Source organism: Meles meles, chromosome 10 (assembly GCF_922984935.1).
Source record: "Meles meles chromosome 10, mMelMel3.1 paternal haplotype, whole genome shotgun sequence".
NCBI classification, from domain to species: domain Eukaryota; kingdom Metazoa; phylum Chordata; class Mammalia; order Carnivora; family Mustelidae; genus Meles; species Meles meles.
The window spans coordinates 104,325,734-104,351,986 of record NC_060075.1 but is presented as its reverse complement, the minus strand read 5'-3'; the positions used below and the strand labels follow the sequence as shown (position 1 = coordinate 104,351,986).

Sequence of the window (26,253 nt, the reverse complement as noted above, 5' to 3'; positions counted from 1 at the left end):
TTTTAAGTGAAAAAAATATGGTGATGTATACTGTATAAAATATGCTATTTATGGGGGGAAAGAGATGATTTCCACATGTTCCCTGCTATATTTGTCAGTTCTCCCTGGAGGAGAAGTAAGGGCAGTTTTCTCCGGATAGGAAGACTATATATGGCTGGGAGATGAGACGGGAGAGAAGCTTGCTCTTCACGCATGGCTTTTTACAGCGCTTGAATGTTACTCCATGGACATATACTACCTACTCAAAAAAAATGAAGTAAACTACACATAAGTGAATACACAAAATTAGAAGGAAAAAATAACATTGAAAATACAAAAGAATACTCCTCGTGTGTGTGTGGCATAGGAACAGCTCAGAAGTTCACGATGTTCGCAATGATAAAAATAAGGATGTGTTGTAGATCCAGAAAAATGTCTCTCTGTGTACAGTGTAAACAGACCTCATTCTTCTTCAAAGGAGGTCACTAAGAACAATGACGTTGGTTCTGGAGAACTGAGTCCTAGCTCTTCTTTTAGCAAGTTATGAGATCCTGAAGAGCAGACCGACAGCTGCCCGTGAAGGACATCATAGGCTTTTCCTGGGTGTGTTAGTTAGGATTAGGGTCAGCTGCCTGTGAAGAAACCCAAAATGACCCTGCTGAAATTAACAGTTTATTTTTCTCTCGCATCGAAGTGTAGAGGCAGACAAGCCATGGCTGCGGTGCCTCCCGTGGGCACCTGCACTCATGACCCAACCATCATGGTCGGGCCTGAAGCCGCAGGACAAAGGAACGACAGCCCCTCCCTTCAAGGAGGTCCCTGAAAGTGCCATACAGTACTCCTGCTTACCCCGTATGGGCCACAGTTTAGTTACCTGGCACCCCTAGCTGCAAGTGGGGTTAGAAATTAGTCTTTAACTAGGCAGCTGAAATCAGAGGTTCCACGGAATGTGGATATTGAGTGGCACTTAGGACGTTAGAATTAGCCAGTATTTTGTAACTAGCAGTAGTCACCTAAGTGAGAGAAGAAAAAATAACCATCAGACTTCTGTGGCCTGTTTGTTTAGGTACCTAAGTCAATGAATACCAAATATACATATCTACATTTCTTAAACCCATGGCTAAATACAGTTATGCCTCATTTCTTACAACTTCAAGTGGTGAGCTGAGCCCCTTAAGTGACTGACAACTCCTTCAAACACCAACACTTTTTTAAAAGATTTTATTTATTGATTTGAGAGAGAGAGGGAATGAGCAGGGAGGGAGTCAGAGGGAGAAGCAGGCTGCCTGCTGAGCAGAGAGCCCCATGTGGGGCTTAATCCCAGGACTCCAAGATCATGACCTGAGCAGAAGGCAGCCATTTAACTGACTGAGCCACCCAGGCGCCCCAACACTTAGTGATAAAAATGGCTAACATGTTATCTACCCTCTTGCCTTTCGAAAGATAGAGCACAGATCATAGCTTTTCTTAATGATTCATTTGTCCTAACAAGCACCACCATACAAAGTGGCAAGGTCATTCTCTGTTTCCTTTTCAAGGTCAGTCTGTCGTTCTTCAGCCAGTATTACACCGGCTATAAAAACCATCTTCCCACCCTCTGCTATTTTCCTGTCAATGACCCACTCTGGGTGGGGAGGCTGGTGGCTTTTGAGGATGTGATCTAATTGGGATTTGGGGGAGTTGAATATAAGGACCTGCCGGTCCATCTCTTTCCCTGGGACAATGAGGGGCATTTTTCTTTTATTTCTGTTATGCCTCTTGAGTTAAGGAAATATGTTCCCCTTAATAAAACAAACAAAAATGCAGCTTTTCCGAGGTGTATAACCATCATCGGAGGAGAACCAGAGCTTTTTTTAGTAAGTTCCAGAAAAGGAAAAAGAATGAAGGAGGTCATAATGCTGAAGCCATGTGAGGAAGACTTTTTATAAATCGTCCGTCCTCCTAGAATTGACGTGTGTCACGGCCAGATGAGCTGAGTTGACAAGCATCCCAATCGTTCTTTTTCCCCACAAGGTAACGGAGAGGGAGTTAAAATCCGGAGGGGCCAACACCCAGGTGACGGAGAAGAACAAGAAGGAGTACATCGAGAGGATGGTGAAGTGGCGGGTGGAACGCGGTGTGGTACAGCAGACCGAGGCCCTGGTACGGGGCTTCTGTGAGGTGAGGCCCAGGCCCGGCTGAGGAAGACAGGCTGCGGTCAGGGCGCTCGTCACCGGCACAGCTTGTAGGGGGAAAGGAGAAGAAGAACCAAGTCAGGCAAAGGCCTCGGCTCCAGTCACCAGAGTGCAAAGAGGACACACTTGGGACAGATGAAAGAGGGGTTCTCTTCTCTGGGAGACCTAGTTCTTGTGGTAGGTGAAAAATGCCCTCACAAAAATGATGTTGCTGTGGCCCCGGTAGGGCAGTTAGGAAAACACTCTGTATCTCCCGTCAAGGTATGTGCATGCTGTGTGTTTGCTTTCATTCAGCGACATAAAAATAAGTGACCTGAGGCATTGGAGGACACTGTCCGCTCCTGCTAGATTTTTCTTGTGTTATAGTGTTGCTTTGTGCCATGACTAAGGTGGTAAGTCAAGAGGACAGGGACAGCTGCCAGCTTCCCGTGCACCAAATGTTGACATCCTTAACCTTTTGCAATTTAGAAACAAGATACTGTAAAGGTTTTCTCAGGGCTCGGGTCTTGGAAGGTTTTCTTTCCCTGCCCGTAATGGAGGGCAACATGGCTCACTGGCTTGTCCACCACTAGTCTGATCAGAGAAGCTGTTACTTGTGTCTGATCTATTTGAAAATGAAGCATAAAGTCAGAGCTCAGAGCCCTAGCTAAGGAGGTCCTTCCAGATCTTTGAAGGCGGGAGAAAGGAACTGAAGGGAGAAAGGAAGGGAAAGAAAGGAAATAGTTGTTTTAATATAGAATGCCTGTTTCTAGGAAATAAGTCATAGTTCTAGTTGGAAGAGAGGATACCTTATAAGTGAAAGGATCATAGTAAAAGCCCTCACATCACTTCAACGTGTTGGGACCTTTTGCCTTTAAAATGCAGTGATACTTGGCAACTTCAGTGTGACCAGAGAAAGTCGAGTCAGATTTGCTCATCACAGCATTCTGAGAGGGACTTTCAGAGGTAGTGAAAACCCTGGGGCCTTTTTGGCATTCCCAGCTCATTGATGGTTGTGTTTCAGAACGTTTAAGTCACGATTTTGAACTTGAACACGATAGTACATCAGTTTAAAAAAGAAAAAAGTTGGAAATGATGGTCCGTTTCCCAGTGTAAAACCGCAGAGGTGATAATAATGACTAGAACTTCAGTGCGGTTGGACCTGAAGCCTAATGTGTATTTTAGGTTGTAGACTCGAGGCTTGTCTCCGTGTTCGACGCCAGGGAGCTGGAGCTGGTGATAGCTGGCACGGCGGAGATCGACCTGAATGACTGGCGGAATAACACGGAGTACCGGGGAGGTGAGCCGAAGGGCTGGCCCAGATGCACTTGTCTGTTTTTAAGAAAACGTGTACTGCGGTGAAATTGACATAGCAGAACAGTAACCGTTTTTAAAAGTGGACAGTGCAGTGGTGTTCGGTGCCTTCACGATGCTGTGTCTCCCCCACCTCTAGCTCGTTCCAGGACATTGTCCTCACCCGAAAAGAAGCACCATACTCATTGGGCAGCTGCCTCCCTCTCCTCCCTCCCCAGCCCCGACAACCATCCATCTGCATTCCGTCTCTCTGGATTTACCTATTCTGGGTATTTCATGCGAAGAGAATCTGGCTTCCTCCATTTAGCACACCATTTTAAGGCTTGTCCCAGCTGTGGTGTTTCAGGACTTCATGGTTTTTTATGATGAATAAATCCCATTATCCATATACATAGTCCATCTATGTATACTATCAATATAAAATAATATTCCATTTTATATCTACATATATTCCACCACTTTTTAAAGACTACAGAAGACTTGGCCTTACTTCAGCACTTGTGCAGAGTGGGTTCTCATAACACGCCTTCCTGGGACTTTCTTGCCGAATGTTCCTTCAGGTGATTCCCCATTGGGATAGTCTCTGGCTTAACTCCATGTAGATGTGTGACCGAGAACCGCCACCCTGAGCCAGCTCCCGAGCTCGGTTACGTGCTAACAGGAAAGTGTGTCCCGCCTGCTGTAGATCTGGAGCCCTGTTCCCCTCAATCTGTTTGCCATAACATTGTTCCGTTATTTTTGCAAACTCTTGTTTCTAACCCTTCCCACCTATTCACCTCTACCCTGCCAGACTGGTCTTCTTGAACATTCTTTCCACGAGGCCACTTCCTTATGCACAAAACAGACTCTTGCATTTGGAGCACTGGGGAGTCATTTACGTGGACTGGTTGCCCCAAGCTTGCTCTGTGACTGTGGCCCGACTGGCCCGAGAGCAGCTGCTTCAGGAGCACTGCAGGCTGCTGGACCTTCAGACATCTTGTGTTCACTAAACTCGCCGTTTACCTCCAGTCCTTAAGTCCTAGACCCACCCCAGTATGTGGTTACCAAGAGCTGAAACGTCAGAACAGAGAAAGTGCAGTGAAATACTAGGTCGATGGAAGGCTCTGTCTTTCACCGCCCCCGGATCTCTAGTCCCTCCTTGTCTCACATACACAGGCAGGAAAACAGTTGGGGGGTCCCAGTTGTTCACGTCAGAAGCAGACATCTCCGAGGACATCCCTCAGAGCATAAAATCTTCTTATAAAATGGCCATTTTCTAAATCAGCTTTTGCTATAAAACCTGACCTAGGTGCACAGTTTGCCTTTGGCCTGTGTGAAGGCCCACGTTAGAGAACCTGGCAGACCGACAGGAGCCGTTCGGTCCTCCTCACCCCCACGATACATGTCGCCTCTCTCCCTTCCGCCTCTCCTCTCTGCCCATCCTCCCTGTCCCCCTCCCTCTGCTCCCCTCAGGTTACCACGACGGGCATCTTGTGATCCGCTGGTTCTGGGCCGCCGTGGAGCGCTTCAATAACGAGCAGAGGCTGCGGTTACTTCAGTTCGTCACGGGAACGTCGAGTGTGCCCTATGAAGGCTTTGCGGCCCTCCGAGGAAGCAATGGGCTCCGGCGTTTCTGCATAGAGAAGTGGGGGAAGATTACATCTCTCCCCAGGTAGGCGCTCCTGCCGGCCCTCACGAACCCACTGAAGAGGGCCACACACTTTGATGTTGGAGCTTGGGGGATGGTCCTTTGGGATGGAATTCTTTCCTGCCACGAAGTTACTCTTATGTGACTTCCTGGTGAAAGGCACCCGTGATGAGTCTCTGGGAGGCAAATTTAGACCATATTCTTAGTGGGTTTTTGGATGACTGATAGCATTTAGGCTGTAGTGTCCTGGCCCATGTGTCTGTTGTGGGAAGCCTTCCCAGCTGTATGTGGCCCAGTTTAACTTGAGGAGGAATGTCTCAGCAAGTAAGGGTGGGAGGAGAGGCTAGAAGCCCAACATAAGCCTTCCGCTCTGTATCTGTCCTTCTCCGGCACATGACTTGTACTCGGTAGGATGGTTGGTTATGCTCGTACATGTCACATTTTTCCTACTGTGTTCTGAAACATGCGAGGACAAGACCATGTGTATCTCAAGTCTCTGTAGTGACTTCAGTAGAGCAAGCTGTCAAGGAGATGATGGTGAGATAAAGGCAGTAAAGGAGACACTAGGGATCCAGGCAATGTAACAGAAGGAATTCCCTCCACCACAACTTCTAACACTTCTTGGGTCCTTCCTCGACCACCGTGAGCAGCCTTTTCCTGCTCAGTGAAATAAAAGGCCACCTCTGCATAGGTACCACAGTAATAAATACTGCTCAACAACAGAAGAAAAGACTGATCCATATTATTTTCTTCTACTATGATATTTTCTGATTATAAAAGACGATCCACATTTAATTCATCTCTTTCCACATGGCCTTCCGGACACTATTGCTAAATCCCAGTGGAAGGATCGACTGAACTATGGTTGGCATCCAGACCTCCCAGACCTTCCCATGTCCTGAAGACTAGTCAGCTGATGTCAGTGAGCATCAGGAGGCCCAGGAAACAGAGTACATGCCCACCTGGTCAATGACAGCCTACCGTCTTGGCACAGTTTCCAGCCCTGGCTTTACGCACTTGTTCAGCAGACCCTCACTGCTCATTCGCATTGGTCTGCTGAGAGCTGAGCCTACTAAATTAAATCTGGCGAGAAAACAAGGCATAAAAAGGCAAGATTTCCATTTATCTAGTTTAATGACAGATTCGGTAGATGAGGTTATTTGGAAACAGTCTGTTTTTAGAGAAATGAGTTTGCATCACTATTTGATGATAGCACACCCCCCCCCCCCACCACCAGCAGCATCGTGTGTACCCTGAAGAGAGGCTAAGACACAACCGTCTACCTTCCCAGAGGAGCTTATGATCTAGGAAGGAGCACAGCCCAGTAATAGTAAGTTACAACACGAGGTGGAATCGGAGAAGCACTGAGAAGGAGTGTAAACGGAAGGTACCAGGAAGATCTGTACTGTAGAATACAGACCAAATCCTGATTGAGTTGGGAAGAAGACATGCCACAAGAAAATGGCACTTAGGTGAGCACTGAGGGGGCAGTAAATGAGTAGAGCGGAGTTCCAAGCTGAAGTAGGAAGGATCGCTGAACCAGCGTGGAGGTCAGGATATCCAAAGTGATACTCACAAGGGATGAGATTGAGAAAGATAGTTTGGTGGGTCACAGGGAGAGGGCTGTGATGAGGAGGGTCTGTTTTATTCTTTAGGAAAGGGCATAGGAACTGCTTTTGTCATTTGGAGGTCACAGATTGAGCCTAGTTAAAATTTTCCTTGAGAAGCTTTGAAATATACATTAATACTATTAACCGACACAAGGAGCTTGTAAGATGGACATTGGGCTTATCATCGAGCTATTCATATCTGGGCCAAGGCATCCCTGAAAAAGCTGCTGTTCTGCAAACCGCAGAGAGGATTCCTTGGGGAGACAGAGACTTTACCTTGGGCCAAGAGGGTCGCAAGAAGCAAGTGCTGAGATGCCTCTGGGAGGACAGTAAAAATGACCCCCTGGGTAGTAACCCCTAACTAGTCTCCCTTGTACATTTTCTGAAGATCCAAGAAACGAAAAAGGTCACCAATGTGTTCAGAGAAAAAAGTAACTTCTGACTTCCAAGAACAGTAGTTTGGGTAGACTAGCCAGATCACATGGCAGATGGCAGGAAGCCCAGAGCTAGCAGAGCACCAGACACAGGACAACCCGGGACTTCCCAGAGAACAGAAGCCCAACGCACACTGCCCAGATGGGAGGAAAGGTGGTCTGGAACTACTTTGTTCTCAGATCTTGCCCCCATAGAGAGGCAGCTGGCTTCCCAGACAAGAGTGCCAAATAGCGTCACAACCAAACCCAAATCATAGCCCAGGCTAAATAAAACCTTTACATCAATTCAAGTCCTTGCCTCCTAAAAACTGTAGGAGGGTTAGGAAGGAGGACCATGAGAGCCGTGGTTTCCAGGGTGTCATTTTACGGTGTCTGGTGAAGAAACTTCTGTACCAGATGGGCAGGATAGTCACTGGGTTGAGGTCAAGGAGCTGGCAGGTTAGGGCATTGAACAGGCAGGTCACCATGTGGACTCAGGTACCACACAGTCTGGTGGGAACACCTGAAATGGGAAGGATTTAAGCAAAGAAGCAGAGGTTTTAATAAATGTAATTAGCTGGCAGGTCAGAAGGTATGAAAGATAGATCGAGATCCCTGATTTTCAAACTTTTTAACCATAGGCCACAGAAAGAAATACCTTTTTTTACATAACGTTACAACCCGGTCCGTGCATATTTGCTTTGTGTGTGTCTGTGAGTCTGACATACATGTTCCTCAAGATGACACTTTACCTTCTTGCCTGCAGATAACATGCCGTATCTTCTAATCTATCCTGTTGGATTGAAATAAAATGCCAGATAAAACCTGTAGTTATGGGGACACAGAATCTAACAGAATTTTTTTAAACGTTTGATTCCCTCTTTTTTAAATTTATTTATTCATATTTATTGAAGTGTACTTGACACTGTGTGTTGCATTAGTTTCAGGTGTAAGCACGGTGTACACGTCTGTAAGTGATGCCGTGCTCTCCGTGAGCGTGGCTACCCTCTGTCACCTTACAACACTATGACGATGCCATTGACTGTATTCCTTGGATCGTGCCTTTTATTATTGTGACGTTTTCATTCCATAACTGGATGTCTGTACCTCCCGCTCCCCTTTGCCCATTTTCCCCATCCCACCCCCGCCCCTCTGGCCACCACCTGCTTATTTTCTGTATTTATGAGTCTGTTTCTGCTTTTTCTTTGTTTGCTTTGTTTTATTTTTTAGATTACACATATACGTGAAATCATTTAGTATTTGTCTTTCTTTGTCTGGCTTATTTCACTGAACAGAATACCCTCCAAGTCCATCCTGGTGTCACAGATGGCAAGATCTCATCCTTTTTCTATGGCTGAGTAAAAGGAACAAATTTTTGATCAAGGATTTGAAAGTAACAATCTAGAATTGGCGGTGGGGAGTGAGCAGGGCTCACCCACATCCCAGAATGTGGCAGAGTGATCGTGGGCCGTCTCCACTCAGGAGCAATGGGAAGGGCTGCTAGGACTTGTAAGTCATGTCCAGAAAGGAAGAGTAGGAGAGTTTCCTTACTATGGAACAAGGACTGGGGAGGCTCCAAAGAAAAGCAAAGCAGGGACGTTGGAGTAGACACAGCGCAAGACAGCATGGAGATGGAATAAAGGAGAGGAGAGAAACTTCAGGGTCTACATTTGGAGTAGGGACCAGGGATTACAGAACTGTGGGTCATGGGCAGATTAGCATAAAAGTTGCAAATGGAATTCTAACAAGCTTCACTGCAGAGGTAAACTGAGGGCAAGCGCTGGGGAGGGGTAAGCCGTTGGCTTACTCTACAGGGATGGCTCTCAAGCGGGCTGGGAGAGGTGATTTTGGCCCCCTGCTGGACATTCAGCAATGTCTGGAGACATTTCTGGTTGTGGGGGAGAGCTGCTGTTGGCATCCGGCCAAAGATTCATCTAAGCATTTTATGATACACTGGACAGCCCCTCCCAACAGAGAATTCGTTTAAAATGTTAGTAGTGCTAAGCTGAGAAACCCTGCTCTGCGGACCGTAAGGCTTCAGGGAGCCATTGGGAGTTCAGAAAAGAAATTGCCAACTGCTGAGAAGCTACAGAGAAGCCAAGGGGAGAGAATGTTCAAGAAGGCTCTTAAGGAGCCTGAGGAAGTGAGGGTAGAGAATGGGTTCCTAGATTTGGGGATCAAGAGGTTCTCGAAGAGGTTGAAAAAGAGTAGGTTCAGTAGTGACAAGAGTGAGAAGCATCACAGAGTGAGGCTGTGGTTGGGTGGGGACGAAGACGGCACGAAGGGAAGACCGGACTTGGAACACTGTCCTCACAGCTCGCCGAAGAAGCAGCCGCAGGGGGCAGGGATTTGCCTGATGTTAGTAGTGTTGTTGCTTTTGGGCAGCCTCAAAGTGGTCTCTTCTGGGAAGAAGCGTACTTTCCTTGGCCTTGGTTACTATCTTCATCGGGAACTTGAAGAAAAACGGAGGAGACAGGGAGATCAGTTGTGCAGATAATACAAATTAGAAGGGCACATAATACAGTGATTGACGCAATATAAATCCTGAATTAACCTCAAATGCTGGAATCCTAGATTAACACCAACAGAGTGAAACTTGACCTGGCAGGCTTGGAAAGACCCGTGCGGAGTTCCAAAACAGCAACCGCACGAATGGGAGATCCTGGTGGCTCGTCTGCCAGGAGTTCATGTGCGGAAGGCTGAGGGGCTTGAGTCCCCACAGGTGCGACACGCTTCCTGCCATCATCCGCAGTCATGGCCACATCGAGAGAACCTTGTGTCTAAATGATGAATCACGGATTATAAGAGGCATTTACGTGTAGTCTAACATTGGTCCTCACAACAAACCCCCAAGGTACACAGAACACATGTTATGGCCCCCATTTCAGAAGGGAGAAAGCTGAGCTTAAGAACACTAATTGACTTTCCCAAGGGGATAAAGCTAATAAGCAGCTAGACCACAGTCGAAAAAGACATCTTCCGGCCCCTGGTTTCGGGCTTTCCCCAGCACCCCAGTGCACCCCAGAGCACAGGGCCTGGTGCCCAGGGGGAAAGTGAGCAGGAGCTCTGAGCGAGCAGAACCGCTCCTGGAGGAGGGCGAGCATCTAAGAATGCGAAACTGAACCGTGATTGGATGGTGTGTGTTCATCCTAGTTCACAAACTAGAATCTCTTGAAGAGCGTTAACCAAAGCTGGGCATAAAAACAGTAAAAGCCATTCAGAGAAACTCTGGGTGTTCACACAAGGTCGTAAAGAGTGTCATTTGCTAATGCTTTCAGATTATTCCCAGAAATTACCTTTTATAGAATTCATTTGATTTGCAAATAGGGGGTGTTTTTTGCTGTAACATTTCCACTGATGAGTGCCACTAAAAAAACAAACAAACAAACAAACAAAAAACAAGACGATGATGTCTGCTCACATCTCACAACTAACTAGTTCAGCTAGGTTCAAAAGCATACCTGGGATGTTCCTGCCCCACTTAACATCGCTAGCCAGAGCCCAACGTGGTTCTAATCTTTCTAAACATACAGAAGCCGCTGACATTGTCATCCTGCTCATTTTCCTGAGTGCTTTTTTCACTTTTACTCAAATGAGTTTTAGGGAAAATATTTTAATTATTCTCTTGTGAAGTCAACCTAGGCCTACTGGAATATTAGATCATAATCTGAGACCTCTACTAATCTTGGTCTGTCTTTATGCTTCTTCCCAGTTAAGTCCTTGAGGCCTAAGGCCAGGTACACTACTATCCTCTACTCACCATTGGCGCTTGTGAGGGGAGGAGTTTGGGGGGTAGTTTCCCAAGGACAGTGAGGGAGCTGTGACCAGAAGGAGGAATGGATGTTGAGAGGCAAACACAACAGTCTCCTCCCCCTGAGCACTGGGTCAGCCTCATCAGGAACTCTGAAAACAAAGGTATAAATAATACATGGTCTCCCTGGGGATCTTGCGATGAGAAGAACTCCATATCCCAAATGAAATTCAGATGAAGAGAGAATGGTCTCTTCGGTTAGAGTTTTGTTTATTGGTCGGTATATATACTTGTGATATGTTATCTTCTTCTCTTTTATTTTTTATTATTTTATTTCATTTCCACTAAATGTGCCCTTTTTTATGCTGGTTGGCTTCTCAAAACACCGTTGCAACACACCGCCCCTTCGAGGGAGCAAAAGGCATTCAGTCAACCTGAGCGGCACCCACCCACCTTCCTCCCTTGTTAATGCAGGCCATAGCCTCAACCAGAGAGTCCCTGAAAACAGAGACCATCTGACAGGAAGAAACCAGTCAGGTGATATGAAGTTCCGCAGGAGGAACCTGTTCTGGGCCTCTTGGGCTCGCCACTGAGCCCCATACGGGGGACACAGGGTGTGGTCCTGGTCTGTGCGTTCAAGCAAGGTGGGGTAAACCATTCCTTGTCCAAACCAGGTGCTGGCGTGCGTGAGCCCCGAGGACGAATATAGGATAGGACAAGTAAGGCAGAACCCGGGGTGCAGGCATGCTCCGGGCAACCGGGAAGACTATTCCCTAAGCTCAGCTGTCCTTGGAAATCCACGTGCTGGTGTCAGGTTAGCTGTGTCGCACTGCAAGTGGGAGAGTCCAACGGTCTCCAGGGCTCACCTGACTTGATGGAGCTTTGGATTCAAGACTCCAGGGCATCTCGTGGCACCTGTGCATTGATGCACGTGGCTTACTGGGGCCCAGAAATCAGAGCTAGACAAGGAGACTTGGGACTATGATCCTCTAATAATGATTATGCTTTGACTTCCTTCACTGGTCACATCCAAATTCACAGCTCAACCACAGAATAGAGCGGACCCCACAGAGATGCCGACAGATTTGCTAGGACAGCCCGGCATTAGTATGGTTTGCTTATAAAGGCAAACCGTCTGTTTCCATTACTCTCCTCCCTCAACTGGTTTATGTGTGTCTGGAAGGCTGTTGTTCTTAGTTGCAAGATTAAAACTAGTTGATCATGGTGGTCCAAAATCGTGGTTGCTCTCACTTTGTACTCCCTTTTGCTTCATAGCTTCTGATCGCAGATACATGCAAACGCCTTCACCGGTCTTTTTTCCCCATTCAGGGCACACACATGCTTCAACCGACTGGATCTTCCTCCTTATCCCTCGTACTCCATGTTGTATGAAAAGCTGCTCACGGCAGTAGAAGAAACCAGCACCTTTGGACTTGAATGAGGAACTGGAAACTCACCTGACATTTTCCTGGCAGTCACGTCGCCCTTTCCAGGATGATCCCCATGCCCTTTCCCTAAATCAACTCTCCTTTGATTTTTGGTATCCCATGATTTTTATTTTCAGACCAAATCAGGATTGACAAAAGCTGTGCATGAAGAACTGCCTTCTTCTGAGATCCAACCTTCAGGCTTATCTCCTCTATTCTCGATGAACTGCTAGCCTGTATGCAATATTAAACAGCAGCCGTCTCAAGGTCTGTGTGTATCTCCACATACCTCCGTTACTAACAGTGAAATAGGAATGCAGACTATGCTACACTTGACCAAATGGTAATCAAAGTTTACTTCCATTTATATAATTTTAGGGAAATTGGAGCATTAAGCATTCCGAGCTTTTATACGCCCATGTCTTCTTCTGAGCAGAGCCACCATTTTTTATAATTTCTAACAACCAACTCCAGGTCTAGGAGCCAATCAACAATTTCTTTTCCTCCCGCTCTCCTTTTGCCCCGCGCATACCATCCATCCAGAAACAGCAGTGGCAAAGCTGAAATTTGTATACGTTCAACTCATGAGCCCTACGTGGCATCCGTCCCTTCAGCTGGAACTGGCCTAGGCATATGGTGCAAATACCACACTTTCCAACAAGTAACAACAACGGGAAGAACGCCCCCTGCTGGTGCAACACAGTGTATCTCGTTGGTTGTGGGGATTGTGGCTTAGCCTGAGTTTAGAGAAGTCCAGGAGGGGCACAGCCCTCGTGAACACTGAGCACCAAGAAGCAGAAGCTTGTGCACACGAAGGAGATCTCATTACGTAGCCTGAAGCCTGAGGCTTCCACCCCCTTGGTGTTGCACGGTAGAACGTGACGGAGCGAACAGGAGAGAGGGAAGAAGGCCACGTTCGGTTGGTTTGAATACCGGAGTTCTGTTCTGTTTTCCTTTGCTTTGCTTTGTTTGGTCAAGCTACGGTTCTCCTTCGCAAAGGGAAGAGAAAATGTATAGATCATCTCATGGCTTTTGCTAAAGGGAAATGGCAAACGGACTTTTGTTTTAACTTGGATGTTGTTTTTTTCATGCTGCTTTTTTTTTTTTTTTTTCCTTTTCTTTGCTGTGGTGTTCGAATTCCTTCACATCTGATTGTCCATGGGGACAGGTTACACGAGAAGCTGCAGAGAGTGATGGTGCTTGTTCGGGGTCAAGGGCAATATAATACTCCTCCTTCATCCGCAGCAATCCTCCTGGAGCAGACACCTAACACCCCAAAGGCACGTAGATTTGTCAAAATAGATACCCAGTTTCTTTCAGCACTCAGTGAGGAGATAGCTCAGAAAATTTAGTGTTTCCAGAAAAACAGTTGCCGGCTCCAGAGACAGACTAACCTCTTGATTACATTTGGAATAAGCCCAAACTTAATGGTCATTTCTATTTTTCTAACCTTGTTATCCATGTTGTCCGAAATATGTCATAAGTGAAAGTGTTTTTCTTCACTGGGAAAAGAAGAGCTAAAGGCCCCTCCCCCACTGTTGGGATGTCACACTGTTACTTCTAATATATTAAACAAGGGAGAAGTGTGAGAAATGTGAGACAGAGCTAATCCGGCAGGAAGCCATGCCTTGTGCTCGTGGTATCAGTGTGTGTCCAGGGACTACATTGTGTTTCCTGGGCTCCAAAATGAAACTTCTTTTAGTAGGAATTCTTTATAATGCCCAGCACCCCTGACTGCTGTGGATCCCTAGTCAATCAGGAAATAATATGTTACAGAAGTTTAGCTTTCTGTTGTTGTCTGAGAAGAGTATTTACCAAGATAAGATGGAATGTGTAAGTCACATAACATAAATTTGGGGGATCTGTAAAATTCAGTATACATTTCCATACCTGAAAAGTTATAGGTTCCAGTGGAGCTATTATTTATAGAATAATGCACATCATCTCACCATTTTACCTCTTTGAACAGCATCTCTAGTATAGGGAGCATCTTTCATTTTTAGAACTTGGTGTTATCCATGTATAAATACTCTTAATTCAATCACTTGATTCTTTTTTTAGTACTTACCTTATTTGTTAGGCATTGGCAAGGGAGGAAGGTGTTCAAAAGACGGAACAGGCTCCTGGGGAGCTTTGCAATTTACACAAATATCTAATTAACATATTAATTAGATTACTTGATACCCATTCTACCCATACACAGAAGGAACAAGGTATCCTAGGAAATATATCGAGGTAGATATCTTGGGTATGAATGGTTTTTCAACTAAGTTTTCCTTCTTCCTGTTCCCCCACCTCCCACCCCGATGCCCTGACTCTAAATGTATCCCACAAAGCTTTGCAGGATCAGTATTTCGTAACAGTATAAAATTCCAAAAAGAAGTACTGATGTCAAAGTCAGCTGAAAGGATGCAAAGTTTGCTTAACAGGGTCCCAGATTCTGTGACAGCTTCCCGTAGAATCCTGAAGGAAGGTTAAAAAAAAGAGAAGAGCAGTACATACCGTTGTAATGGAAAGATCCCATGATTTCTCTATGTTCCGAGTGACGTTTCTTTAGCTATTATTCACTAATATATGAGGCTAGAATACATGAAAATCGTGTGTGTATAATTATGCTATTAATTCCACCAGCTGGAGGTGTGAACCTCCCCCAATCACATGACACAACCAGCGAGGCAGATCTGTTTATTACCACTGTGTTTTCTTTTTTAATTTAAAATATGAGTTTTCTCCATGGAGGCATATAATAATATAAGTCACTTATAAACCACATTCCCCTAAAACAAGACCTTTTAGAGCTAGTTCTGGTAAGAGTATATTACGCTTAATTGGGGAACAAACAACAATAAATAAGAGAAAAGTTACATTTCAAGTAGAAAAATACTTGTAAAATGCTATGAAGTATTAGAATTTCATGGATATGACATTTTATTGTATCATATGAAGACAGAAACTGCCTCTGCTGGGTCAGGAGCTCTTTATAGCTTCCTGCGTATGTAAGTTGGCAGCAGTTGTGAGAACTTTATTTTACTACCATCGTAGCACAATTGTTTAAAGGGCAATGAGGAAATTGAGAAAGAGAGAAAAAGGATCCTTTGGCAGACTTCTAAATCTTTTTTCTCTTTTCATAAGGACCATATGTCTATTAATGGTAAGTATCTTTGTGTGGCGAGTTGAGAAGCCAGAATTTCCAGAACATGTTACATCTATGGAATTTGTCAGTCCGTGTGTCGAACCATGTGTCCAAAATTTGGGTTCAAAAAATTTCTCAATTGCCACAAATGTTTTCCCAGTCAAGACGAAACACTTTCAAATGAAAGTAGTTAGAACTTTACATAAAAAATGTGGTGCTTTATTATTATTATTATTATTATTATTATTATTATTATGTACTTCAGTGTCCAGTATTAAACTACTGCAATACTGTATCATAAAAATCTGGGATGGATATTCTACCCATCATACGGTTGAAAAGAGAAAATGTTATTTTCCTGTTAGTGACATGTAGTCCCTTTGTTCTCGTAGAAAAAAAGGTGCCTAGAGGTAGTATATACAGTAAATCTTGTTCCATTAGCCTACTTCCTGCAGCTTCCAGTTGATCTAAGGAAATGTCTATAACGGTTTTGTTAAAAGTCTTTGTTCTAGTCAGTAGCAGGAGAAGTCCACATAGCTGGGCTGCTTTTGCTTCCATCAACAAGAAAAATGTCACGTGATACTCAGGCCGAGCTTTCTCTTCCATCATACCACCTTCAAGGAATGTCAATAAACTCACTTTGGTATGGCAGCGTGTGTCCTCCTTATTGCAAGCAGAAGCCCAGGGTAATGCGTAACAGTTTGTGTCATGCCCGCGCTCTCACTGGATGTAAGCAGTAAAACAGCACGGAAGGCTGTCAGCTGCTGTGATGAACCATCCCTGGAAAATTACTTACCAAAAGGAGCAGAGTACGTGTTCACAAATCTATGAATAATGGAACAGGTTTTGTAACGAGTTCCTTCTGTATGCCTGTTAGGACAGCACACAAGCCACGTGGGCCGTGCTCGTGAGCGTCCTTCATGTTGAACCAGGCACACACGGGTTTATTACATCCCTGCATGTCGAGATGCTTCCACAAAGACTCCAGGCTACAGCCCAACACCCAGGGTGACCCTCAGAAAAGAGCAGTAGGCAAAAATGTTGTGTCCAGTGGCACGTACCGGAGTTCCCAATATCGCCATGGTCTTGGGAGTCCCTAAAAGACAAACCGTGTGGCTGTCACTGGGCAGTCAGAAGCTGAGTTATTCCTTGGGGGGGGGGGGGAGAAACACATCAGATAGTGAGGGTAGGACTGAGAGACCAAAAAACCCGAGAAGGCTCAATATTGCACTTTTATGCACATTCTGGGTTACTTTAGATTCATTCTAACTGAAAATAATTTTTCTTTTAAGACATAAGAAAAAAGTTAACCTAAACCATAATTTACAGACAGTAGCTGATATTATTGGATATTTTAATCTGATCCTTATTCTGAAATCAAGGTTAGATTTCAGATCTCCCCAGTTCTGTGGCCATGCTTTTCCAACACGCAGTGCTGACAGCTGCGGGGGAGAAAAGAGACACATGTATCTTAAAGTCCAGACACAGTTTAGGTATGTTTGTAGAGGACGGTTCTCTAACAACTACTGAAGAGAGAGTTATGGAGGGTCAGGCTAACCTTTATCACTGCTGCAGAAATCATCACAATTTTGGCTGGGGAGAGACACTCGGACACTCCTGTCTGACGAATTTTCTCTTGGAGGTAAAGAATCTGGGGCCAGGAGAGATGATGTGCTCAAGGCCACCAGGCTTTATCTTGAAGGCTAAAGGTATGCGCTGTCGCAAAATATCCCTTGGGGTCCTGAGCTCCTGGACCTGGTATAACCATGAAGAAATTGGCCAGGAGGGTGGGAGAGGGAGGTGGATATCCATCTGGCACACCAAGGGGTATGCCAGGAATCCAGTCAGTGTGAACTCACCGAAGAAGGATGCGGGCTGCCTAGGGCTACCGACCCTCCACATGACTGTGCTGGGGCCCCTGTAACAAAGGACCACAAATGGGCTTAACCCGGGCAGACAGTCTAAGATCAAGGTGATGGTGAAGTTGACTCCCTCTGAGAGAGGACATGTTCCATCCCACTCTCCTGGCTTGCAGGGATTTGCTGGCCGTCCTTGGCCTTCCTAGGCTTAGAGACCCCAGCCTTCATTTTCGTGTGACATTGTGTGTGTGTGTGTGTGTGTGTGTGTGTGTCCAAATTTCCCCTTTTTATAAGGACAGCAAGTCATAGTGGATTAGGGCGCGTTCTATGGCCTCATTTTAACTTGGTTACCTCTGTAAAGACCCTAACGACGAATAAGTCCACGTTCTGAGGGACTGGGAGTTAGGACTTCAAAGTATTATTTATGGGGGACACAATCCAATCCCATGCTATCCTCCTTCCTGCCACAAGTCATCAGCCCCAACGGTAATAGTAATAAGAATAAAAGCTAACTTATATTTAGAACCACATTGTTCACCAGGCTCTTTTATTGTCTTACAAAAATCACAGAAGGAATAAAAAACATTGCCTGTAAGTTTACTGCTTTTTTAAATAGTTTAGCATATAAATCAATAATTAATATTGTGGCATCTATTTTTTTTTAAGATTTTATTTATTTAGTTGACAGAGATCACAAGTAGGCAGAGCGGGAAACAGAGAGAGAGAGAGGGAAGCAGGCTCCCTGCTGAGCAGAGAGCCTGATGTGGGGTTCGATCCCAGGACCCCGGGATCATGACCTGAGCTGAAGGCAGAAGCTTTAACCCACTGAGCCACCCAGGTGCCCCTGTGGCATCTATTTAATCAGTGGATTAATGAAAATGACTGTGATCACAATAAATCTTTTCACTACTTAAGAACTAATTTGTGCTTTTCATGTATAACCCTATGAGATAACTTATATCCTTAAGCTGAAAAAACCCTGAAACATAGAGAAGTCAATTAATTTTCCCAAAGCAAATGATATAGCCAAGACCTGAATGAGAGGCTGGGCTCCTTCCAGAGGCCAAACCCTCAATCACCACCACACGCTACCTTCCTTGAATTAACCATTTATTGAATACTGTGTGCTGGGTACAGGGGGAAAATGGTAATATTTGCCTCATGGAGTTCATGGTCCAGCAATACACAATTCATTCTTCCGCTTCATGTGAGATTTGACCCCTGTTTTTGATATGAAAAGTCCCTCCCGCTGCAATCCCATCCCAGCTTCTGAGTAAGGTATGATGTCATTTAAAAAACAATAATAAATAAGCAAAATGCTATGGGGAAAAGAAAACAAGAGCCATTGGGTCCATTGGAGAGGAAAGACAGGCAGGAATGAAATAGTAACAGAGAAGGGACGAGAAATGACCAAATCAGCCTGAGAACCTTCATACCTAGGGCACCTGGGTAGCTTAGTCATTAAGCCTCTACCTTCGGCTCAGGTCGTGGTCCCAGGATCCTGGGATCGAGCCTGACATCGGGCTCCCTGCTTGGCAGGTGGCCTGTTTCTCCCTCCCCACTTGCCCTGCTTGTGTTTCCTCTCCCGTTGTGTCTCTCTGTCAAATAAATAAATAAAATCTTAAAGAAAGAAAGAAAGAAAGAAACTTTGTACCTTGAGGACCTGGGAGATGAGAGCTGGAAAGAGATTTATTTCAATGCCTGGAATTGCTGAGTGAATTAGTGTCAAAATGTGTTGAAATTAATCATCTTATAAATACTCAAGAATTTGTATTTCTTTCCATCTTTTCCAAAGGGTGTATCTTAGTTTTCTTTTTTCCTTTATAGTTACATAGTCCCTATTTTTAATGTAATAAAAATGGGATCATGACTTTTATCATATCCAAACTTTAATATTTGTCATTTATAAAAAGAACCACTCTTCTTTTAAGTTGATTACTTTAGTAGGGAAAATTAAATGATAATAGAGAGTGTCTCTTTTCTAAGGTTGTGATAGATCGCGTTAAATGGCCTCAATTCTTCATCCCTTCCTATTAGCCATACCCAGTCACCTCTTACATGGAGCCAAGCCCAGAGGCATGTAAATTACTTGCACAGTTGAGCTTAACCTCTCTCTCTCTTTATACTCAACTGTCATGGAAGCAGAGGCCTGGTGTAAGAAGAGGATGAGCACATGCGGAGCAGTGATGAGACCAGGCTCCGTCAATCAACAGCCAGATGACCCCCCAGGTATTTGAGTAAACGCAGCCAAGATTATGAAAGCCACGTAAGCCAAATTCCAGCTGATCCCAGAAACGTGAAATATAAGTTCATAGTTATATGCCAGTGATATTTTGTGATTGTTATACGCTATTATTGTGGCAAGTGCATAACCAGTTCAAAGACCATTAGGCATCGTTTCCTTTCTGGGATAACTTTTGAAACCAAGCACAGAAAGTTAGTTTAACGGTATGCATGCATCCACTTTGCATGGTAGCCACTGTTTAAATCAATAATGAGACTGAAGACAGAAGAGAAATTGGCATATTTACAAGAGCTCATCAACAAAAAATTATAAAATGCATGAAGAATTCCAGTGCCAGGAAAGAGAATCCAGATAGAATGAACGAGAGAAACTCGAAATATACCACAGTCTAAGAGAAGTATAAGGTAAGTACTTTGAAATGTCCAAACAGACAAGGAAATGATAAAATACATAAATCAGAAACAGAGATTATAGGCCTAGTAAAGGCAGGCTTGAAAAGGACAATACTGAGATTTTTTCCTTTTTTTTTTTCCCCCTGCAACAAGCCTCTTGAATTCTTTAGGTATTTAACTTGTCTGGAAATGTATAGCAGCTCACAGCACTTGAAAGATGTGCCTTCTAAAATAAGTGAATCTATGTTTCTCATATATATGTGTTTACAAAATGTACCTTTATCATAATTGCATAGTAAAAATAAATGCTCTGTTAGTTTTCATTTTATAAATTCAAGTTCAGGTTGAGACAAGAATGCACAAATGCTGAACTTCTACCCTAAGAATGCTGAACTTCAACTTCCAAAAAAATAGACTTATAGGTGTTTAATAAATTTTTAAAATTTGTTTGTCATAGTAAATATAATTTGTTTCAGTGGCATAGCAACACATACATATACATAAATATGATTTGGGTTTAAATTACTTCTTGTTACTAATCTGCATAAATTATAAGCCAAAATTCTTTGAATTTATAGTTCATTTATTTTGAGACTATGTATGACGTGTATATAAGTTTATGACTGTTAGGTCTCCTTGGTGGCTTGTTTCTTTTACAAATATGTAGTGAACTTCTTGGTGCCCATCAATATTCACCTAAAATTCTACTCTCTTGGTTATTAAGAGTTATTAAGTGTTCTATGAATATCTACATTCACCTACTGTGTAGACACCTGTAAGATCCTTTACCCAACACACAGAGAATATGCATTCTTCCCACGCACGTGAAACATTAAAAAAAAAAGACTACACTGTCTGAATAAATGCCAAAGAAATGATAGCCCCACATTCTCTGACCACAATGCAACACAATTAAAAGCTAATGCTTAAAAAAATTATTTACCATGGGATAATAACAGAACACGAGTTATCCCTAACTCATGGAAATAGCAAAAACATCTCTTATACTTACATATTCAACTGGCCAATGAACATCTCTATTCAGTGGGCTAATAAATCGTATGTGTATCAGTCAGGGTTTTGATCAGGAAAGTACAGTCGCTCTGATCCAGAATAAGGAATTCATTACAGAGACGGACCTTACACAGTTGTGGGAGCTGGGGAATAAATCCGTGGAAGCCGTGTAGTTACTGGTTGACCTGAATCGGAGGAAAAGCCAGATATTAAGCAGGAGGGAACTAGAATAAGGAGCTGAGATAAACTGAAATGCATGAGAACAAACTAGAAGCCTCCTCAGCTCGGTGACCTTCCGAAAGCAATGGTTCCTTCCGCCATGGAGCTGCACCTGTTTCCCACCCAAGACTCAAAGAAACTGCAGAAAGAGATCCTTCTCCTAAACTCTTGATCCAATCCGCCAGCATTTTTTTTTTTTTTTTTTTTTTTTGTCAATCCCGTTGCCATGTCCCTTGTCTGAGCCACAGTAATTGCGCACTGATATGACTGTCACGGTCTCCCAGCCAGCTGTCCTGTATCCAGGTCACAATGCTACAGTCTGTCCTCTACACTGCAGCCAAATCATCATTATAAGACATGTGTTAAATCATGTCACTCTTCAGTTTCAATCCTTCAGTGGTTTCCCATCAGTTTTTAAACCCTAGAGATGATTCGCCATGAGTTACCTCTCTTATCTCTTTCCTCTCTCTCCTAGCCGCACACCCCAGACTCCTTTTCCCCTGAGAGCATTTGCAGTCATGATTTCCTCTGCTTGAAATGCTCTTCTTCTGCACGTCTGCAAGATTCCCTTCCTGGCTTTATTTAGGTCTCTCTCTCTATGTCCTTCTCACAAAGATATCTCCTGGCCAATCCTTCTGAAATACGGCCCCCAGCCCCTCCCTACATCCTATTTTTGCTTCTTGTTTTTTCATACTACTTATCTCTACTGACATTGTCTTGTACAGTTGACCCTTGAACAATACCAGGCTTGGGGTGCTGACTCCCCACGCAGTTGAACATCTATATAACTTTTGATGCCCCCCAAAACTTCACTACTAATAGCCTGCTACAGACCAAAAACCTTACCAATAATATAAACAGTCAATTAACACATATTTTGTATATGTATTACATACTCTATTCTCACAATAAAGTAAGCTAGAGGCAGGAACATGTTTTTAAGAAAATCCTAAGAAAAAATATGTGTATAGTACCATATGGCATTAGGATCGAGACCTGCATTGGGCTCCTTGCTCAGCAGGGAGTCTGCTTCTCCCTCTGCCTGCCACTCCCCTTGCTTGTGCTCTCTCTCTCTCTGACAAATAAAAAAAATAAAATCTTAAAAAAAAAAAAAGACTGACCTTTATTCTCCTTTCGTTTCCTGGATATATCATCAGAAATGATTTTGTAAGCAAGTGTATTAATCTTTTTTAACATTGTGTCTTCAGATCTCAGAACTATAAATAGTAGAAAACTACTTGTAGAGTCGTGGGGGAATAACAATGTCTTATTTTCTTCAGCTTCTGATTGCAGTCGGTTAACATACAGTGTTACATTAGCTTGGGGTATGCAATGTAACAATTCAACATTTAGAATTATTCCACAAATAGAATGGAAACATTCTATTTCCATGCCCGGTGTTCATCACAGGTGCACTCCTTCAACCCCATCATCTATTTAACCCACCCTCCATCCCCCTCCCCTCTGGTAACCATCAGTTTGTTTTCCATAATTAAGAGTCTGCTTCTTGAGTTAAGATGGTGGAGGAACAGGGCACCCTGATTTCCTCTGATCCCTAGCATTCAGCAAGATAATGATCAAACCATTCTGAACACCTGTGAAATCAATCAGAGCTCTGAGAAAAGAAATGCTGCATTTCTACAAATAGAAAAGCCACCACTTTTTGGAAGGTAGGTGGTGCAGAGACATGAGTCGGGGTGATCTACCAGAGGATATGGCAGAGGGAGGGAACCTGCTTAAGGAGGTCACTGCAAAGTATTGTAAGCAGCCCCAAATCAGAACTTTTAGAAGGCTGTCACGGTAGAGGATGTCCCTGGCTTAAAGGTGCTCAGGTGGTGAAGCAGGCCAGAATCCCAGGTGGGACAGTGTAGTCTCAGGATCCCTGGGGCCACTAAAAGAATGGGGGTGCCTGAGTGTGGTAGGGTTCCCGGGCATCGGAGCAGGGAAGCTGTCTGCAGCCAGGCTACACACCCACTTTTTGCTCGATGTTGCCATAAACTGATAACCGCTATATGGTCACGCAACTACTTTCCTGACAGGAGCCCAACAAAAGGCAGGGTGGCGAGATCTTCCCTCCCTCACTGGGGAGGAGCAGTGTGGGCGCACACCCCAGGAGTCTGTAGTCTGGAGACTCAAAACTGAAAAAATTCGGTCACAGGCCGAATGAACACAGAGTTCCAACAGAAACTAGGGGGACAAGAGGGGTTGACTGCTTTTCTGTCAGAGATCACTGAAGAATGGGGGATGCGAGCTTTCCGCTCCAGGGCTAGAGATCTGGGCGCCGCCATTTTTATCCCCTGTATTGGTGCTGAAAGCATTGAGGGAGCAAAACAGCGCCACATAGTGCAATCCAGAGCAACTTAAATGAGCCTGGCAGGGAGGCACCAGGGCATCTAGTGGACAAGACCTGCCCCTCTAGCCTCCTCACCCTCACCACAGGGGCAGGAACCACGTGGGGCTCTGTGTGCAGCTCCGTGTCCTACTTTAGGGGGACAGGCAGGGCAGGGCTATTACTGAGATGTAGTAAAAAATGGAAGCTCTAGCAGTAAGGATAAATGAGGCAGAAGAGAGAGTCGGTGATGTAAAATACAAAAGGTGGAAAATAAGGTAGCCAGGAAAAAGAGAGGAAGACAGCTGCTGGATCACCAAGGGAGACTTGAGAAATCAGCAGTGCCAGAAAGTGAAATAATACCCTGACAACAGAGGGGCAGAAGGGTTACTTGAACAAATTATAGCTTAGAACTTCCCTAATCTGGGGAAAGAAACAGGCATTCAAGTTGAAGAGGCACAAAGAACACCCCTCGAAAACAATAAATAGTGAAGCTTGTAAATTTCAGAGATAAGGAGAAAAACTCCTGGAAAGACTTATCAAAAAGTAAAGAGAAAGGACCCAAATAAATAAAATCATGAATGAAAGAGGAGAGATCACAATCAACACCAAAGAAGTACAATTATAAGAGAATATTATGAGCAATTATTTGCCAACAATTTAGGCAATCTGGAAGAAAATGGAAAAATTCCTAGAAACTTTGTAAACACCAAATATGAAATAGGAAGAAATAGAAAACCTGAACAGGCCCATAACCAGAAAGGGAATTGAAGCAGTCATCAAAAATCTCCCAACAAACAAGAGCCCAGGGCTGACGGCTTCCCAGCAGAATTCCACCAAACACTTAAAGAAGAACTAATACCTATTCTCCTGAAGCTGTTTCAAAAAAAAAAACATGGAAGGAAAACTTCCCAACTCATTCTATGAGGTCAGCATTACCCTGATCCCAAAACCAGACAAAGGCCCCACTAGAAAGGAGAACTACAGACCAATATCCCAGATAAATCAGGATACAAAAAGTCTCACCAAGATGCTAGCTTACTAAGATCCAACGGTACATTAAAAGGATTATTCACCTTGACCAAGTGGGATTTATTCCTGGGCTGCAAGGTTGGTTTGACATCCACAAAATCAATGTGATACAATACATTAATAAAAGAAAGGACAAGAACTATATGATCCTCTCAATTGATGCAGTAAAAGCATTTGACAAAACACAGCATCCTTTCTTGATAAAAACTCTCTGCAGTGTAGGGGTAGATGGTACATCCCTCAATATCGTAAAAGCTATATACGGAAAACCCACAGGGAATATAATCTTCAGTGGGGAAAAGGAGCTTTTCCCCTTAAGGTCAGACATGACAGGAATGTCCACTCTCCCCACTGTTGTTCAACATAGTACTAGAAGTCCTAGCCTCAGCATAAAACAAAAAGAAATAAATGCATCCAAATGTTAAGGAAGAAGTCCAACTTTCACTCTTCGTAAATGACTTGAAACTCTGTGTAGAAAACCCAAAAGACTCCAGCAAAAAAATCGCTAGAACTGATACAGGAATTCAGTGAACGCGCAGGATATAAAATCAACGCACAGAAGTCAGGTGCATTTCTGTACAATAACAATGAGGCAGAAAAAAGAGAAATCAAGGAATTGATCCTATTTACAATTGCACCAAAACCCATAAGATACCTAGAAATAAACCTAACCAAAGCAAAGGTTCTGTACTCTGAAAACTATAGAATACTTATGAAAGAAATGGAAGAAGACACAAGAAATGGAGAAACACTGAATGCTCATGGATTGGAAGAACAAATATTGGTAAAATGTCTATGCTAGCCAAAGCAATTTACACATTCAATGCATTCCCTATCAGAGTATTATCAGCATTCTTCACAGAGCTGGAACAAATCATCCTAATATTTGTATGGAACCAGAGAACACTCAGAATAGCACACCAAATTCAACAATGTATTAAAAGGATCATACACCATCATCAGATGGGATTCATCCAGGGAGTCAAGGATAGTTTAATATCTGCAAACAAATGTGATATACCACATCAACAAAATGAAGGAGAAAAAAAATCACATGATCATCATAATAGAGTCAGGAAAAGGTATTTGACAACAAAAATTCTGAACAAAGTCTGCATAGAGGAAATGTACTCCAACGTAACAAAGGCCATATATGACAAACCCACAGCTCACATCATAATTGACACAAAAAGCTGAAAGGTTCCTCTTAGATCAGGAAGAAGACAAGGATGGCCACTCTCCCCACTTTTATTCAACACAGTATTCCTCACCACAGCATTAGGCAAGAAAAACAAATAAAAACATCCAAATTGGAAAGGAAGAAGTAAAACCGTCACTATTTGCAGATGATATGATATTATATAGAGAAAACCCTAAAGCTTCCACCAAAAAGCTGCTAGAACAAATGAATTCAGTAATGTTGCAGGATGCAAAATTAATATGCAAAAATCTGTTGCATTTCTGTACACAGATAAATTATCAGAAAAAGAAATTAAGAAAAAATTTCATCAAACATAATGAAATACTTAGGAATTTTTTAAAGATTTTATTTATTTATTTACTTATTTACTTATTTGACAGAGAGAGCATGAGTGGAGAGAGGAGCAAAGGGAGAGGGACAAGAAGACTCTGTGCTGACCATGGAGTCAGACATGGGGTTTGATCTTGGGGGTTTGATCTCACGACCTTGAGAATATGCCCTGAGCTGAAACCAAGAGTCAGATGCTCAACCAACTGAGCCTACCCAGGTGCCCCA

At 43.7% G+C, this 26,253-nt stretch overlaps 1 protein-coding gene across 4 annotated transcripts in view; it reads left to right on the top strand.

Moving 5' to 3' along the window:
• Positions 1 to 16,058, top strand: part of HECW1 (HECT, C2 and WW domain containing E3 ubiquitin protein ligase 1) — a 466,123-nt gene extending 450,065 nt beyond the window's left edge. For all 4 annotated transcript variants that reach the window (XM_046021545.1, XM_046021547.1, XM_046021544.1 and 1 more), the window contains 4 exons: positions 1,993 to 2,139; positions 3,318 to 3,432; positions 4,899 to 5,097; positions 12,177 to 16,058. In XM_046021545.1, the coding sequence (XP_045877501.1) occupies positions 1,993 to 2,139; positions 3,318 to 3,432; positions 4,899 to 5,097; positions 12,177 to 12,288 (573 nt within the window). In that variant the 3' untranslated portion in view covers positions 12,289 to 16,058. The remainder of the gene's footprint in view (positions 1 to 1,992; positions 2,140 to 3,317; positions 3,433 to 4,898; positions 5,098 to 12,176) is intronic.
• The last annotated feature ends 10,195 nt before the right edge of the window (positions 16,059 to 26,253 follow it).